This window comes from Psammomys obesus, unplaced genomic scaffold, assembly GCF_907164565.1.
Source record: "Psammomys obesus unplaced genomic scaffold, mPsaObe1.curated_primary_1811, whole genome shotgun sequence".
Taxonomy (NCBI): Eukaryota; Metazoa; Chordata; class Mammalia; order Rodentia; family Muridae; genus Psammomys; species Psammomys obesus.
The window spans coordinates 10,110,507-10,128,044 of NW_026595981.1; the positions used below are offsets into that span (position 1 = coordinate 10,110,507).

At 37.0% G+C, this 17,538-nt stretch overlaps 1 protein-coding gene across 3 annotated transcripts in view; it reads right to left on the reverse strand.

Moving 5' to 3' along the window:
- The window catches only part of Usp32 (ubiquitin specific peptidase 32), a 134,640-nt gene that overhangs the window by 60,504 nt on the left and 56,598 nt on the right, over nucleotides 1-17,538 (reverse strand). For all 3 annotated transcript variants that reach the window (XM_055619803.1, XM_055619801.1, XM_055619800.1), the window contains exons 5-11: nucleotides 15,704-15,863; nucleotides 8,006-8,137; nucleotides 6,785-6,892; nucleotides 3,773-3,888; nucleotides 3,519-3,581; nucleotides 2,047-2,130; nucleotides 1,317-1,378 (exon numbers count right to left, since the gene is read on the reverse strand). In XM_055619803.1, the coding sequence (XP_055475778.1) occupies nucleotides 1,317-1,378; nucleotides 2,047-2,130; nucleotides 3,519-3,581; nucleotides 3,773-3,888; nucleotides 6,785-6,892; nucleotides 8,006-8,137; nucleotides 15,704-15,863 (725 nt within the window). The remainder of the gene's footprint in view (nucleotides 1-1,316; nucleotides 1,379-2,046; nucleotides 2,131-3,518; nucleotides 3,582-3,772; nucleotides 3,889-6,784; nucleotides 6,893-8,005; nucleotides 8,138-15,703; nucleotides 15,864-17,538) is intronic.

Genomic DNA, 17,538 nt, shown 5'->3' on the forward strand with positions numbered 1-17,538 from the left:
ATGTATGTATGTATGTATGTATGTATGTATGTATGTATGTATGTATGTATGTATGTATGTATGAATGATTTTTTAATGTAGGAGTGCTCTGTTTGCCTGTACATCTGTATGGCAGAAGAGGGTATCACATCCCTTCACAGATGGTTGTAAGTTACCATGTAGTTGCTGGGATTTGAACTGAGGACATCTGGAATAGAAGCCAGTGTTTTTAACTACTGAGCCACCTCATCAGCCTGGATATAAAATTCTTAATTGTTTTTCTCTACCCTTCATAATTCTGAATTCTACACTTTTTGATGGAAAAGTTGGCTATTTTTACTGAGGTTCTCCCATCGGAACAAATTGCTTTTTAGTTGCTGCCCTGAAAATTCTTTCACTAATTTCATCAGACTGCAATTTTTCTATCACTGAGTGACATCTCTAGCCCCATTACAATTTTAATGATTAACAAAATTTGACCTTTAAATTAATCTAGTTCCTTAGCTAGGAAATTGATTGATTGACTGAGACAGGGGTTCTCTATGTAGACCTGGCTGTCCTGGAACTCACTGCGTAGGCCAGCTGGCCGAGAACTCAGAGATCTGTCTGTCACTGCCTTTGGAATGCTGGGATTAAAGGCATGCACCACCACTGTCCACCTGCTAGGAATATAATTTAACAAAAATATTTCTACTTGTAATTTTTTTTTCCAGATGGGTTTCTTTGTGTAGCCTTGGTTGTCCTGAAATTCACTTGGTAGACTAGGCTGACTTCCAACTCAGAAATACACCTGCTTCTGCCTCCCCACCTGAGATTTAAGATTTAAGGTGTGTACCACCATGCTCAGCTTTTTTTCTATTTTCTTTGAGACTGGGTCTCTACATAGCCATAGCTATCCCAGAACTCATTATGTAGACTAGGCTGGCCTTGAATACACAGAGATTCACTTGCTTCTGCCTCCCAAGTGCTAGGATTAAAGGCGTGGATCACCATGCCATTTTCTACATGTAATTTTTTAAAATAGCTTTACTGTAATAATTAAAGCAAGACAGGGACTGGAGAGATGGCTCAGAGGTTAAGAGCACTGGCTGCTCTTCCAGATGTCCTGAGTTCAATTGCCAGCAACCACATGGTGGCTTACAACATCTATAATGAGATCTGGTGCCCTCTTCCTGGCCTGCAGGTGTGCATGCAGACAGAACATTGTATATTTAATAAATAAATCTTAAAAAAAAAAAAAAAAAACCAAGATAAACTGTTCCTTAGTAACTATGTATTTCAGTTAGAAATTTCAACTATGTAATAAAAAAAATATAAGATAGAAACTATAAATTTACCTAATAATTTGTCCTTCTTCTTCTGGAGTGGCTGGTCTTAACCCCAGAACTATGTGACAGACCTGGAAAAACAAAAGGATAATCAAGAAACTTTACTAGCGGTGCTAATGATTAGATTGTACACTATTTGATGTTATCTATATGAAATCTACTTTTTAAATGGGAATCTGAATTAACAATGGTTAAACTGGTGAATTATCAATTATTACCTGAAAAATTTTTAACTTAATTGTTTGGGACTTAATTTTTCTTTCTTTCTTTCTTTTTTTTTTAATGGAGGCTAACTTCCAAATCTCCAATAACAGAATAGTATATGTTTTAGATCTACAAGAATTAGCTATCAGATGTCAAGAAGAGACAAATTCCCATTTATTCACATAGCTATGTTATATGCAAGTTAAAAAATGGAAAATCAGCTGGGCACAGTAGTTGCCAAAACTTGGGAGGCAGAGGCAGATGGATCTCTATGAGTTCAAGGCCAGCCTGGTCTACAAAGCAAGTCCAAGACAGACAAGGCTACACAGAGAAACCTATCTCAAAAACACAAATTTAAAACAAAAAATAAAAAAAAAAAAAAAGAAAGAAATGAAAGCAATCACTATTAAATTCAAGATGTAGTTGTGTGTTTCTGTAAGACATGGTTTTGTAGTCTGGATGTGCTAACAGGCGATGACACAGAATTACTAGCACAGAATTCCTAACACCATTACCATTCCTAAATCTGTCATACCTGGAAGAGGAGATTCAAAAATTCATTGGCAAGAACATTTTTCACACTCCAGATCTGATAGTCTTCCAGAGTAAGATGGCCCATCTAAAAGAGAGCATTCAAATTAATCTGTCAATAAATGTCATTTATTATAGAAGAATAAAATCAAATTTTTGAAAGCAAACCAATAATACACAGAAGATACATAAAGGTTCACACAAGAAGCATGACACTATGAATTTACAAGTGATGAAATATAAAAAATATATCTATAATTTTGTTCAAGCAGTCAGTGAAAAAGTTCTTATTAACAATTTCCTTTCTTCAATAAGATTTTGGAAATAACCTTGGAATATTGGCATAAATTTGTAATTCCAGCTCTTAGAGAATAAAAGCAAAAACATCAGGAGTTCAAGGGCATTTTTGGCTACCCAGAGAGTTTGAGACTGTCCTGGGCTACACACAGTGAGATTCTGTTTCAAAATCCAACAATATAAAAAACAACAAAAATAGACTTTTTAGATAAACTGTAAAATATCATTGGTACAATGTACAGTATAGCACCAGTAAAATAGATAAATCCTACTCTAGACTCTAGCTACTTTATTATCATGGTTACATGGCAATTTGAGCAACTAAACAATCTGCTCAATGGTCACTGAAGCCAGAAATAAAAACTACCTTCTCCAGGTTTCTGTTCTTACACATGCCAAATAGAAGTACATACCTTAGTTTGACAGAGAGGATAAATAAAGGGGGAAGACTAAATTGATAAGTGGACTTTGAGCCCGGAAAAAATAAATCATCACTTGTTTCTATTAAATATTCATTTAATGGATTCATTTATGATCATTCCTGCAACTATGACTGAAACAAATAACTGACTCAATTTTTTTCTAAACCTTAATTATGTAACACCATTACAGCTTATACTTTACTTGAATACTTCAAGTGTTCTTCACATACACAAATTATTTTTAAATTCACAGAGACAAACAGATAAAACTTTCAAGCTACAGAAGAAAATCTGTTATGATACTGCTACCAATAAGTCTCGCCAAACCATGTAATTGAAAGGAGCTATTCATTGTAAAATACATTTCCAAGGCATCAGATATCTTCTTGGTACTTCACTGTAGAAGTCACAGACTCAACTTCTACTACCGCTGGCTTTTCTTCTTAATCATGATACAATACAGCCATGCTATATACTGTTTGATTTCCTTTATTCAGTACAAAGCTATCCTAACATAACTTATTACATGGAAGAAATAAAGACTATAAAGTAAAGCTGTCAAGAAGGTGTCTACTTAATTCATATATTAGACTTCCCTGAGTTGCTGTTTAAAGATGGAATGGGCTATCTTTAGAGATGATGTGAAGACATTTTAACCACAGGTCCAGAAGAGTTTGACCATCTGTATAAACTACACATCTTGATTTAGAGCACATAGTATTTTTAGAAAAAATTAATTACTCATAGCCAGTCTCACCTTTGTGGTATCATGTGCATTCAATATGCCTTCTACAATGTCTGACAGATCCGAATGTAATTCCTTTAAAAAGAAATCCAAAAGAGTAACGTGTATAATTTTCAGTCCCCCTATATATTAAAAACAATTATTCTTTTCTTTTATCCATCTACTTTTCAGAACTTAGCAGGACAAGGGGCACACCACATGCCAGCATTAGCAACATTAAACCCGTCTCAAAAACCAACCAACCAACAAAAAGAATCAGAACTTACAGGAATATCATCAGTGCGATTATCTTTCCAGACCTCCAAAAGTGCAACCACCATGTCTTTCAGTTCAACCCTGGAGAGAACTCCATCACGGTCAACATCAAACACCTTAAAGCAAACTAATGACAAGAAACTCATAAAAAGGAAATCACTTTTCGATTCTAAAACATGACACATTTCATTAGAAGCTATCACATACAATTACTTAGTTTTCCAAGCCAGTATGTACTTGAAAAGTTCGAACTGACTATACTATTCACACTATATTATTGCCATTATTGTAACATGTAGAATGTTATGAATAGATCTCGTGACTGACTCTAAATCACCACCCAGGTTAAAGAGACTTATCCATCGGCCAAATCCTGAGCTACCTTTTTTATACTCTGGAAAGAAGGAGCTAAGCCATTTTGTAAGAAGCATTACCTTACAGGTTTTTAAGAGGCAAGCCAAATCTTTGACTCACTCTTCTCTTTGGTGCTGCTGGATCAAACCTGGACCTTGGATATGCTGGGCATATGCTTTCCTTTGCACTCAGGTACATCCCCTCCCTTTAGTTTCTCATACTCAAGACTGATCACTGAAGAGCTGTTCCTCCTACGCTTAAAATTCCCATCTACGCTGAGAACTAGACTCCCAACTTCTACTTTATCGGTCTAAAGAGTCTAATTTACATTAAAGTTTTCTGTTGTTGTTGTTTTGTGAGACAGGGTTTCTCTGTGTAGCTTTGGCTGTCTTAGACTCACACTGTAGACCACAGTGGCCTTGAACTCACAGAGATCTGCTTGCCTCTGCCTCCCTGAGTAATGGGATTATAGGCATGTGCCACCAGGCCCAGCAACACTTAATATTTTTTAAATATTATATATGTGTGTGTGTGTATATATTTATATGCATGCTCTACTTGCTTGTACACTTGCACATCGGAAGAAAGCATCAGATCACCATCAGATTATAGATGGTTGTGAGGCAACATGTGGGTGCTGGGAATTGAACTCAGGCCCTCTGGAAGAACAGTCGGTGCTCTAAACTGATACACCATCTCTCCAGTTCTTACATTTAATATTTTGTCAAGCATAATTTCAACTCTTCAGTAAAATTTATATACAATAATGTTAGAATTAGATAATGACGACTTTACTAATTAACTCTAAATAAAACACTCTGGTTTGTTAACTTCTAGTTGACCAGAAAAAAAAAAAAGAAATTTAAAAACATATTTTAAAAGCAACTTCACAGACTCAAAACTTTAAACTTTTTTTTTTTTTTAAATCTTTTTCAAGACAGTTTTTTTTCTGAGTAGCCTTGTTTGTCCTGGACTGTTTTTGCAGACCAGGATGGCCTCAAACTCACAGAGATCTGCCTGCCTCTGCATCCCTGAGTGCTGGGATTACAGGCCGTTAACTTTGAACCTTTAAGGCAATAATTAACATCAAATGAAAAGAAGAGATTCAACTTCCTTAAATACATTAAATTCAATGAAAAAAATTTTTGTTGAGTGTGTTGGTACATGCCTTTAATCCCAGCACTTTCAAGGCAGCAGCAGATGGATCTTTGTAAGTTCAAGGCCAGCCTGAGACACAAAGTAAGATCCGATCTCAAATGAATAAATAAATAAAATGAGATTTTAATAAGAAAAAAAAAACATCTTTCATAAAACCAGTTGGAAAATCAATTAAAAAGAAACCTGAATTTATTAAGATTAAGAATATCCCTTCATGCCCAGGCATGGAGGTGCATGCCTTTAATCCCACCACTTAGAAGGCAGAGGCTGGTGGATCTCTGTGAGTTAGAGGCCAGTCTGGTGTACAGATCAAGTTCCAGGACAGCAGATAAACCCTGTCTCCAAAACAAAACAAAACAAATGAACAAAAACCCTTCCACAAACTTGGTATAGCGGCACATGCCTTTAACCCCATCACTTGGGAGGCAGAGGTAGGCAGATTGTGAAGCTAGCCTAGTCTATGTAGTGAGATCCAAAACAGCCAGGGCTACACATAGAAATCCTGTCTCAGGGAGGGGAGGGGGGGGGACACAACCCTGAAAACCAATCCTTTATCACCCCTCTTAATATGTTAATTATTACAGTAAATCAACTCAGTATATGTTACTAAATAAAATTTAAAAACATCAAACATAATGCCAAAACAGGTATTTGTGAAGCTCCATTTTAAGAAACAAAAAAAAAAGGAACCTTAGAAAATATATTTATGCTAAATCCTAAGTAAACTGTCACACTTCCTCAAATATGGTTAAGATTTGTTGATGTAATATATTTGTTATAAATTATAGTTTTAGACTGTGTTAAATGAAAAATACCATTTCAGTATTTGCCAAAATTAAGTCCAGTTAAGAATTTCATCTTGTGAGTAGAATATTAATGTATATAAATAACAGAGAATGAGCTCTGCTTCAAATTATGTAGGACATAAAATACTCTATAGACTAAGAAAACATTTCCTAATATTTGAAATTTTTAGTTAAGCATGATGGCTCACACCTGCAATTCTAGTATTTAGAGGCTGAGAGGAAGGCCAAGAGTGCCAGGTCAGTCCAAGCAAAGAACCTGTCTCAAGAAATTTTTCCCATTTATCATAATTTATTAATTATAAGTTATCAGATTTTCCTGGAAAACCAATACTTTTTTGGTTTTTCGAGACAGGGTTTCTCTGTATAACTCTGGCTATCCTGTCCAGCTCTGTATACCAGGCTGGCCTTGAACTCATAGAGATCCACCTGCCTCTGCCTCCCATGTGCTAGGATTAAAGGCATGTGTCACCGGGTGGCTAAGGAATATTAATAACAGAAAAGAACCCAAACTATATCCAACTACTAAATAGGTTGCTGCTTCCTTTGACTGAATTCACTAAATTGCCAATTATGAAATCACTAATTTAGCAACCTGATAGTTAAGAAAGGCAATTCTTAATCCACAATGATGTTACATGGATGAAAACTGATTTTGTCTTTACATGTCATAATGTGACACTTTGCAGACACTGTTATCATACTTACATTTTTGTCTTTCCGCCAGGGGGCCCCTGCAGCAGGCTGATAACCCACAGGATATCTCTTTGAAGTCTATATGATTGTCACGATTTTCATCAAAAGCATTAAATAAGCCTATAAAACAAAAAAAGACACTATAATCCAGCCATATACTGACATGTTTATGAAATTAGAAATGTCTCTTTTTCATAAAGTGGTGTGGTGGTTTGAGTAGGAATGACCCCCATAGACTCATGTGTTGGAATGCCTGGCCCGTAGGGAGTGAAGCTATTAGGGGATATGGCCTTGTTGAAGGAAGTGTGACCTTGTTGGAGGAAGGGTGTCACTGCAGGGGTGGGTTTTGAGATCCCCTATGCTCAAGTCACAGCCAACGTGGCACACAGTCTCCTGCTTCCGACAGATGAAGATATAGCACTCTTGGCTCCTCCAGCACCATGTCTGCCTGGAGGTTGCCATGCTTCCTGCCATGATGATAATAGACTATACCTCTGAAACTGTAAGCCAGTCCCAATTAATGTTTTCCTTTATCTGGGTGCTGTGGCCCATGCCTGTAATCCCAGAGGCAGGAGATCTCTGTGAGTTTGAGGCCAGCCTGGTCTACAAAGTGAGTCCAGGACAGCCAAAGCTACACAGAGAAACCCTGTCTTGAAAGACCAAAAATCAAAACAACCAAACAAAAAAGGTGTATACAAACACACCCAATATTCTTTATTTTTTAAAAGGAAAAAAAAAAAAAAAACATACTGGAACTACAGTAGATCTCAAGAGATGTTTTCATCTAGAAGGTTTTTTGTTTTTGTTTTTCTCTTTTCCAGGGGAGAAAGCAGCAGTGAAGTCTTATGTGAATGAAAAACAAGTGGCAGAGAAAAAGACAGATCATGTGAGAAAATCTGGAGCTCTGTCCATGCAGTAGCTAACACTCTTTGCATGTCCTGCCTGCTGACACAGTCATACTACTCACACTACTTACACCTGGTCACATCACGTGCACATGTAAGAACTGACTCATGCAAAATCCTACAAGTAAAATATAAAGCTGAAGATAGTGACGTTGGTTTTCTTCATTACCACTGTATTATTGAGCAAGAAACTATGAAATCTAAAGGAGTATAGTTTGTCAAAGAAAAGAGATGGATTTGGTCTATTTACTTACCGAATGAACATTTAGGTTTTTTATTTGTTTAAAAAATAATAAACAAACAAATAAATAAAAGCAATGTTTCCTACCTTCACTCAGAGAAGGGCGAATGGGTGGTGAAACCAATGGCCCAAAGGTCTCTAAGTCAAAACGTCCAGTACGGGATTGAGCCTTCAGTAGCCAATAGCGTTTCTCCAGATCAATGATGTCTGATTCCTCCACTAATAATCCAATCAAACAAGATTATAAACTCAGAATGCCCTTCTGGGCCATTAGTTTATCCTGATAATACATCTTTTAAGGACATATTTTCTCAATTCAACTACTAAAGCTATTTATGGACAAAACCCACAAAAAGATAAATTTACCATATTTAAAAACTGTAAAAAAAAATGATATCAAAATAACAAAAGCTAGAGACTCTATTACTCACAGAAAAAAGTCAGGCTTGGTGGCGTACACCTTTGATCCTAGCACTCAGGAGGCAGAGGCAGGAGGATTTCTGTTGCATTTGAGGCCAGCCTGGTCTACAAAGTAAGTCTAGGATAGTGAAGGCTACACAAAGAAACGCTGCTTCCGAAAACAAAGCAAAACCAAACCACCTCAGAGAAAAAGAAGCTACAATTTCCCATTGAGGCTGCCTGCTAAGATCTAATGTATAAAACCATATACTACTAAGCCATTCTAGTCATTTTCAACCTCGGCCTCAGGTTTAAATTTTTGTGCAAATCTTCTCTCCTAGTTAGATGGTAAATATCAGAATAACGGCCTATATTTAATTCACACAGTTAACAAAATATACTAGGGTAACAGTAAAATCATGAAAGGATGAATAGAAACAGAGGCAAACTCTAAAAATGGTTACATTTTAAGTGTTTCTGTTTCCTTTCCAAGCAATTGAAATAAAATTTAGGAAGCACATAGATATTTTATTCTCAGCTAAACATGATAATCAAAGTTATCTCACTAAAATGTAATTCTGGGAATGTCCCCTTCTGGCCATTGTGAAATATCAACTGGAATCAAACTTGTCCTCTGGTGTGCTCACTCTGTCTGCCTGCCTATCTATCTATCTATCTATCTATCTATCTATCTATCTATCTATCTATCTATGCAGTTACTAAAACTAGAGAATGCAGGACGGATCAAGGTGAGCACTTCTACTGCCCTGCTTTTGCCTGTGCCTATATCCCCAAGGTGGCAAAAATAAGGAGTCTGAATGCAGATTTCACTGTGTTAAAAATGGAGGTCACAAGCCGGGCACCATGGTACACACCTTTAATCCCAATACTCTGGGGAGGCAGAGGGAGGATGGTCCCTATGAGTTCAAGGCCAGCCTGGTCTACAAAGTGAGTCCAGGACAGCCAGGGCTCTGTTACACAGAGAAACCCTGTCTGGAAAAAACAAAAGAATGGAGGTCACTACAGGGAGTTTGGTTGAGATAGCTGAAAATTAGAGGAGAAAGTGTCAGAAACAAGTTATGCAAAGAAAATGAAATCTGTGTTATACAGAGTGAAACTCACTGAAGTTTGCCTAGGATTTGAAATTCCCAAGGTGCAGGGTGTAAGTTGGAGAGATACCACACAACATTCACAATGTCTAGCATTGAGGAAAAAACATGAAAGAGAGCCAGCGGATGGCTCAGCAGATAAAGGAGCTTACCACCAAGTCTGACAACCTAAATTTGATCCAGGAATCCATATATTGGAAAGAAAGACAGTGATTCCTCCACACATACAGCATGGCATATGTACACACACACACACACACACAGTAAATATTAAAAACACATGAAAAAGTAAGACAATGTTAAACTAAAAACTAATCAACAAAAAGACCTAGAAATAATAGACAATGGATTTAGACATAGCCTGAAAACTATGAACTATAAATAGACAGAATTAGCTGGGCACACCTTTGATCCCAGCACTTGGGAAGCAAAAGCAGGCAGATTTCTCAGTTTGAGACCAGCCTCAGCTATAAACTGAGTTCCAGGTCGTCCAGACTACATAGTGAGTTTCAGGACAGGCAGGGCTATACAGTAAAACCCTGTCTTGGAAAACAAATACAAACAAAAAACAAAATAAAAAAAAAAAAAAACAGAATTAAAGAAATTTACTGAAGAAATGGCATCCATAAAATACGAAGCAACTGGAACTACCGAAGATGAAAAATAACATTTATGACTCAGCAGTAGACTCCTAGACAAGAGGAAAGATGAGTAAACCTGAACACTGGGCCACAGAAACTATTGAAATGAAAGTACAAGAAGAAAACAGGCTGAACAACTCATTAGAACCAAAGTGGCCATAATATACCATCAAACATAAGTACAATTGTGAAGAAACCAAAAAAAAAAAAAAAAAAGGCAGGAAGATTTTCTTTGGAGACAGAAACTTGGTATGTAGCTTATGATGGCCTTAAACTCACAATGATCCTCCCGCCTCAGTCTCCTAAGTGAAAAAAACACTGCTTCCTAACTGGGCATGGTGGTGCTTGCCTTTATCTAGCACTCAGGAGGCAGAGGCATGTGGATCTCTTAGTTTGAGGCCAGCCTGGTATACAGAACAGGAAAGCCAGAGCTATACAGAAAAACCCTGAGTCAAAACAACAACAACAGAAAGTATTCTTGTATTTGCCATGGCAGTAGAAATTGAGCTATCTAGGGGAGAAATGGAGAGCGCACAGAGAGTTGAGAGTAGTGTAAAGGTGAAAGATTAAAAAGTAAAAAAAAAAAAGTAAATGTATTAATATGTCATGATGAAGCATATTACTTTGTACAATAATTTTAAAATTCAAAAAGAGAACTACTCTAAGCTATGAAGAAAACAAATAATCTAAAATTTTAGCAAACAGAAGAGTTTGAGCCTAATGATATATAAATGAGATGTCATTCTTCTCTAATCCTAAACAGATATCTGTTTACTCTATGGTGAACTATAGTGATTATAGAAAAGAAACTGCCTTTTTTTTTCCTTTTTGTTTTTTTGAGACAGGGTTTCTCTGTATAGCCTTGGCTGTCCTAGATTTGCTTTATAGACCAGGCTGGCCTGGAACTCACAGAGATCCACTTGCCTCTGCCTCCCAAGTGCTGGCATTACAGGCATGCACCACTGCGGCCGCCTTCTTCTCCTTTTCTTTATAGAAACACTAAAGTCCTAAGCTTTCTTTCAAGTAATTAATTGGTAATATAATATCTGGCCCTGAAAGAAAAGATGATAACAGAAGCTATGCTCACATTTTTATAATACAGAAGTCTTAATACCTAGGATTAGAGAAATGGCCCAGGGGTTAATAACACTGGCTGCTCTTCTAGAGGACCTGGGTTTGAGTCCCGGCACCCTCATGGTGGCTTACATAGTTTTAACTCTAGTCTTAGGAGCTCTAATGTCCATTTCTGGTCACCAAGGGTAGCAGGCACACATCTGATGTACATGCATGCATGTAGGCAAAATACAAACACACATTAAAAACAAATCATAAAATGAAAAAAAATTCAACACAGAAACATTATATTAACTGATTTTAGCTTTGGAAATTTTTCATTAACCTCCTATAAAAACACCCCCCATAATATAAATGTAGTACACGTGTGAGAGAGGAAGACAGAAGCAGAACATAGTTAGAAAAAAACCGAAACAGTAGGAGTGGTAGCGTTCACCTACTAGAAACATACTTTAGTGCTGTCATACTTTGCACTGTTCATTTTCTGAATACTGACTGCAAATTCCACAGTCAAACATCTGTGAATTTATCATTACCAAACATTTTGTAAGAACTGGTAACTGAACTTCTGGAAAAGATTCAATAACCTTATTTTTACTTAAGAAAGTTAGAACAGGGCTGAAGAGATGGCTCAGCAATTAAGAACATTGGCTGCTCTTCAAAGGGACCCAGGTTTCCCAGCACCCACACAACAGCTCACACTGTCTATTAACTCCAGTTCCAGGGGATCCAACACTCTTACACATACATGCGGGCAAAACACCAGTACACATAAAATAAATAAATAAATAAATAAATCATTTTTTTTAAAATAAACAAGCAACAGTTTGTTTAGTTCTCTTTTTATTTGTAGGTAGTAAATAAATACATAACAAAACTCACTCCATCAAGTAAATAAGAATACATCTACACCCACCTGTAGGTGTAATTTTTCTCTGGGATTACCACAAGCACACCATATTCCCAACATTCTAAGCCATTTGGCCTGACTTTGGGACATTTTAATCAAGTCTCACCTCACAGAAGGCTCCACCTGTAGAAGAAGCTCTTTATTGCCAAAATGGATCCTCATGAAAAAGGCCAGGCTCAATATTCTAGGATTTTACAGAGTAACACAGTCCTCCAATGTTTCTGAGGAGACAACCTGCTCTCAGGAGCAGTGGCTGTCTGAGATTTACTGACAACAGTATAAGCCTTACGGACAAGTAAGAGGCTAGTGAAGGAGACGCAGGTTCCCTAGGCAGTCTGTTAGTACATTCACTACAACCTTGAAAGAAGGTTCTAACACATGATGTGGCAAGGGAATAGAACACACCAATTTTACAGCTGAGACAAATGCCAAAGGGAGCAATATAATTTTTAGATATAAAATTATTCACAATAAATGATACTGACCAAAAATTCAGTCAAACTATGGCAACTATTTTAGAATCCACAACTCAAAGAAATCAATGACTAAGTAGTTTTATTCACTCTTACAACTTATTTTGCAGAAATCCGGGAATTTCTTAATTTATTTGAAAATGTATTTCAAGAAAGATGTTGTAGATACACACTTTCTTCCAAAATTTATGTAAAATATTAAGAAAAATTATAATATTTAAAAAACAATTCAAGCCTTTTATTATTTATTTTACTGGTAGTAAGTGGGCAACCATTCAACTATGTTCACTAGATCAAGTGAAATTTATCATTAAAGAAGAAATTAAAAAGAATTCCACTCCAACATATTTCTTTAAATGGGAAAATTTTACTTAATAATATCTTTATTAATCTTTTTTAAACTGTGTCTATTGTCAGAACATTGCCTTTGTCTATTATCAGTACACTGGCTTGGAAGATTAAATGGCATTAAAGATGAACTTTTAAGAAACTGGTGGTACACACCTTTATTGCCAGCACTCAGGAAGGCAGAGGCAGGGGGAGCTCTGTGAGTTCTTGGCCAGCCTGGTCTACAAAGCAAGTCCAGGACAGCCAAGGCTGCACAGAGAAACCCTGTCTCAAGGAACCCTGTACACACTTAGACTTGTTTTTGTTTTATTTTAAACTTTTATTTTTATTTACATGGATCTGTTTGTGTAGGACTATGTGTGTATACAAAGTGTAGGTACCTCTAGAGGCCAGAACAGGGCATCAGATCGCTGGAGCTGGAGTTACAGGTGGCTCTGAAACTCTCAACATGGGTGCTGGGAACAGAACTCATCTGTAATCACTGAGCCATCTCTCCAGCCCATATATTAGAAATGTCATCATAATTAATTATGGTTATGAGTGTATCGAGGGTATGTGGAAGCCAGAGGGCAATTCTGAAGTCAGTTCTTTCTCTCCTACCACCTCACACAGGTTCCGGGGACTGCACTTAGATCACCAGGCTTATGTGGCAAGTGCTTTACCTCCTGAGGCATCTCACTCACCACAAATTTGATTCTGTTCTTTTTGTCTTTGAGACAGGAACTCATTATATGGCTCAGGCTGATAATGGGCTGATAGTCCTCCTGCCTCAGTTTCTACTATGCCTGAACAACTTTCCTATAGTCCAAGAGATAGAATCCAGGGTCTTGTGCATGTGAGGCAAACCCTCTACCATGAAGTCCATCTTTAGTCTCAACCCTTCCCTTTCCACTCAAATCAAGTACACTCAGGTATTTAAATAGCAAGTTATGATAATAAGATAATCTTGATTTAAAAAAAAATAGTTCATTTCTACTAACCAAAAAAATTTACACCTTTCAATGGATCCCAACTTATATTAAATATGTGCATCTACTGAAGAACAAGTATGAATGGAGGTCAAGGAACTAGAAAGGAACAGATTAGCAGGGTGGGAGGAAGACATTTCAAAGGAGGGATATAGGGAAGACAAGAGAGCAGGTTAATGTGGTAAAGCAGAAGGAGGAATACTGAGAGTGAAAGGATATGGTGGGAGGTGACAGAACAGAGATGAGGAGCAGAGAGGAGCAAAGGGAGATAAAAAAAAAAAAGTGTGTCTGCAAATGCCATAAGGAAACTTTTTACTTTATAAGTCAATTTAAGGGAAAACAAAAACAAAGAACCTATAAATTTAAGTTCTAATTCAGTTTCTTAGTTTCTTAATTTAATAAAAATAACAGCTGAAATTTACAGGTCTGACAAATGTATTTACCATGACAAAACTCTTGAGTTTTTCTTACATTTATTTATTCTGTGTATATGATTATTTCACTCACACTTCCAAGTAACAGTTCATCATCAAAAACATTTAGGGCAGGGCAGGAACCTGGAAGCAGGAGCTGACGTAGGAGCCATGGAGGAGTGCTACTTACTGGCTTCACTCTCATGACTTGCCCAGTCTGATTTCTTTATAGAATTCAGGACCACCAGCCTAGAGGTAGCCCCACCAACAATGAGCTTGCCATTTCCTCAACCCCTATCAACCACTAATTAAGAAAATGTCCTACAGGCTTGCCTACAGCCTAATCATATGGAGGCACTTGAAGATGACTTTAGCTTTTGTCAATATGACATAAAACTATCCAGGACAGGATCCTATGATTGAGAAGAGATGGCATGCACAACAAATAGATTGCTTCAAATAATTCTAACATAGGGTAAAAGCGTCTAATGAAGTCTAATGAAGAAGGGCACAATGAAGTCTAATGAAGAAGGGCACAAAAAGTTGTTGTAAAAATTCAGAGAGGGGCTAGAGAAATAGCTTAGTGGTTAGGAGTGCTTACTGATCTTACAGAGGACCCCAGGTTCAGTTCCCAGCACCTATATGATGGCTTACAACCATCTCTAACTCCAGTTCCAGGGGATCAAATACCTTTTCTGACCACTGTAGGCTTTCTGCACATATGTGGTACACATACATACATACAAAATAAAACTAAAAATTAAAAAAAAACTCAGAGAAAGAAGAAATGGACTTCTGATAGGAATGAGGTTTCATTTAAAGAAGCTAAAGAGATAGCTAAATTGGTCAAGTGCTTGCTGTACAATCCTGAAAACCAGAGTTCAAACTCCTAAAACCACATTTTTAAAACACCAGGCAACTGAGCAGTGGTGGTGAATGCTTTTAATCCCAGAACTCTTTAATCCCAGGCAGAGGAAGGCAGATTTCTGAGATGAAGTCCAGGCTGTTATATAAAGCTAATTCCAGAACAGCCAGGGCTACAAGAGAGACCCTGTCTTGAAAAACAAAACAAAACAAAAGAAAACAAAACAAAACAAAAAACTAGAAGCAGAGAAGGAAGTAATGCTACCCCAAGCCAAGAAATGCTTAGGATTACTGAAGGCAGGAAGGAAGGATGAGGTTTTCCTCTACCAGGAACAGAGCTCTATTAATACTGGAAATTAGATTTCTCTTGAATCATGTAATCTGCAACAAACAGCTCAGAAAACAAATACAGTTTTATTAAGGACAATTAGTAAAAAGCAGTACTTTTCATGCTCTAGCATCTCAGTGATTATATATTGGAAGAAAAATGCAGTGAGAAAACCCTTTTTATCTTTTTAAGCATATTCTGTTATTATCAGGCAATTATATTAAAGATGAAAGAAAACAATATAATGTCATTACTTACAATGTGTGACTCCAGCCAGAGTTTGGTAGAAAGTAGGAGTGTCACTGTCATCAGTAAGGGTCACATAAACTCCCCCAGACAGCAGCCAGCGAGAGAAGGTAAAAGCATCTTTGTTTAGAAGAAGCCAATTTCTAAATTTTTCATAGTTCACCTTCTCACCCTAAAATTAAAACAAGAAAACATCTTTAGTACAATTTTAGGGTACAGTACTCAGAACCTGAACAACCTGAAACTTATCAGCAGTTGACATTTTTCGATTTACCACCTAAAACAAAGGGCTACTTAAATAACACCACAAGACTTGGAAAGCCAACTGTTACTTAAACAACAAACAGCTGAACTTCATTTAAAATTTATGCATAAAATCTATGTGCTAAAGCTCAGACAATTCTTTTTTAAAGGTTTATTTATTTATTACTTATATAGCATTCTGCCTGCATGTGTGCCTGAAGGCCAGAAGAGGGTAACAGATCTCACTATAGATGGCTGTGCGCCACCATGTGGTTTCTGGGAATTGAACTCAGGACCTTTGGAAGAACAGCCAGTACTCTTAACCTCTGAGCCAATCTCTCCAGTCCTCTCTCACAAAATTCTTAAAAAGATTTATTTATTTAATATGTATACAATGTTGTGTTTTGCACATACACCTGCACACCAGAAGAGTGCAACACATTTCCTTATAGATGGTTGTGAGCCACCATATGGTTGCTGGGAATTGAACTCAAGACCTCTGGAAGAGCAGCCAGTGCTCTTAACCTCTGAGCCATCTCTCCAGCCCTCTCACAAAACTCTAAATTCCAATACAACACCTTCTTCTGAATCTTCAGAAACCAGGTACACATGTGGAGCACGTAAATGCAAGTAGGTAAAAGAAGGATGCACATAAAATAAAATACAAATAATATGTAATGTAAGATTTTCACTTTTTTGTTTTTATTTTTTGGTTTTTTTTAAAAACAGAGTTTCTCTGTGTAACCCTGGCTATCCTGGAACTCACTTTGTAGACCAGGCTGGGCCTTGAACTCACAGAGATCTACATGCTTCTGCCTCCCAAGTGCTGGAATTAAAGGTGTTTGCTTTTACCCCATTCCTACCCACCTTCCCCCCACTTCTGCCAGCCTAAGATTATCTTATTCTTAAGGAAATTATATTAGTCCAAATTTTCACTTATCCCTATCTTTAGCACTTTGGAATCTAAATTAGTATATTTTAACTAAAGTTGCCTAAAACACTTAATTTCATTTGCAAATTAGAAACAATTAGCCAGAAGTTTTTCCTAGAGTAAACAATCAAGATGGTAGAAGTCAATTAGAGTTGAAAAACAAACAAGTTAGACAGTTTTAGTGGCAAAGGCCTTTACACCCAGCATTTCAGACAGAGGCAGTGATAGAAAGATCTCTGTAAGTTCTAGGCCAGTCTGGTCTACACAGCAAGGACAGGTCCTTGGATAGCCAGATCTACATAATGAGACCCTGTCTCAACAACCCCCTCACCCAAAAGAAACAATTTGTCTATTTTTTGCTTTCCTTTAAAAAAAAAAGTATTTGAAAATTCCATACAAGTATAAAATAAAATATAATCAGCTTTACCTCCTTATCTCATCCCTCTAACTTCCCTCAAATCCCCTCCACATAACTCCTCTCAACTTCATGTCTTTTACAAGTATTTGTTTTATAAAATCTCTAGAGGAAAAAGAAAACTATCTAGGGTAAACAAGATTTAGTTGACACTGTTCTTTAGGCCAAAGTTTAGTAAGGATTTCTCTGAGGGGAGAGGACCAAAAAACAAAACTTAACTGGAAATGCAACAAAGACTGACATTCAGGGACCTAGCAA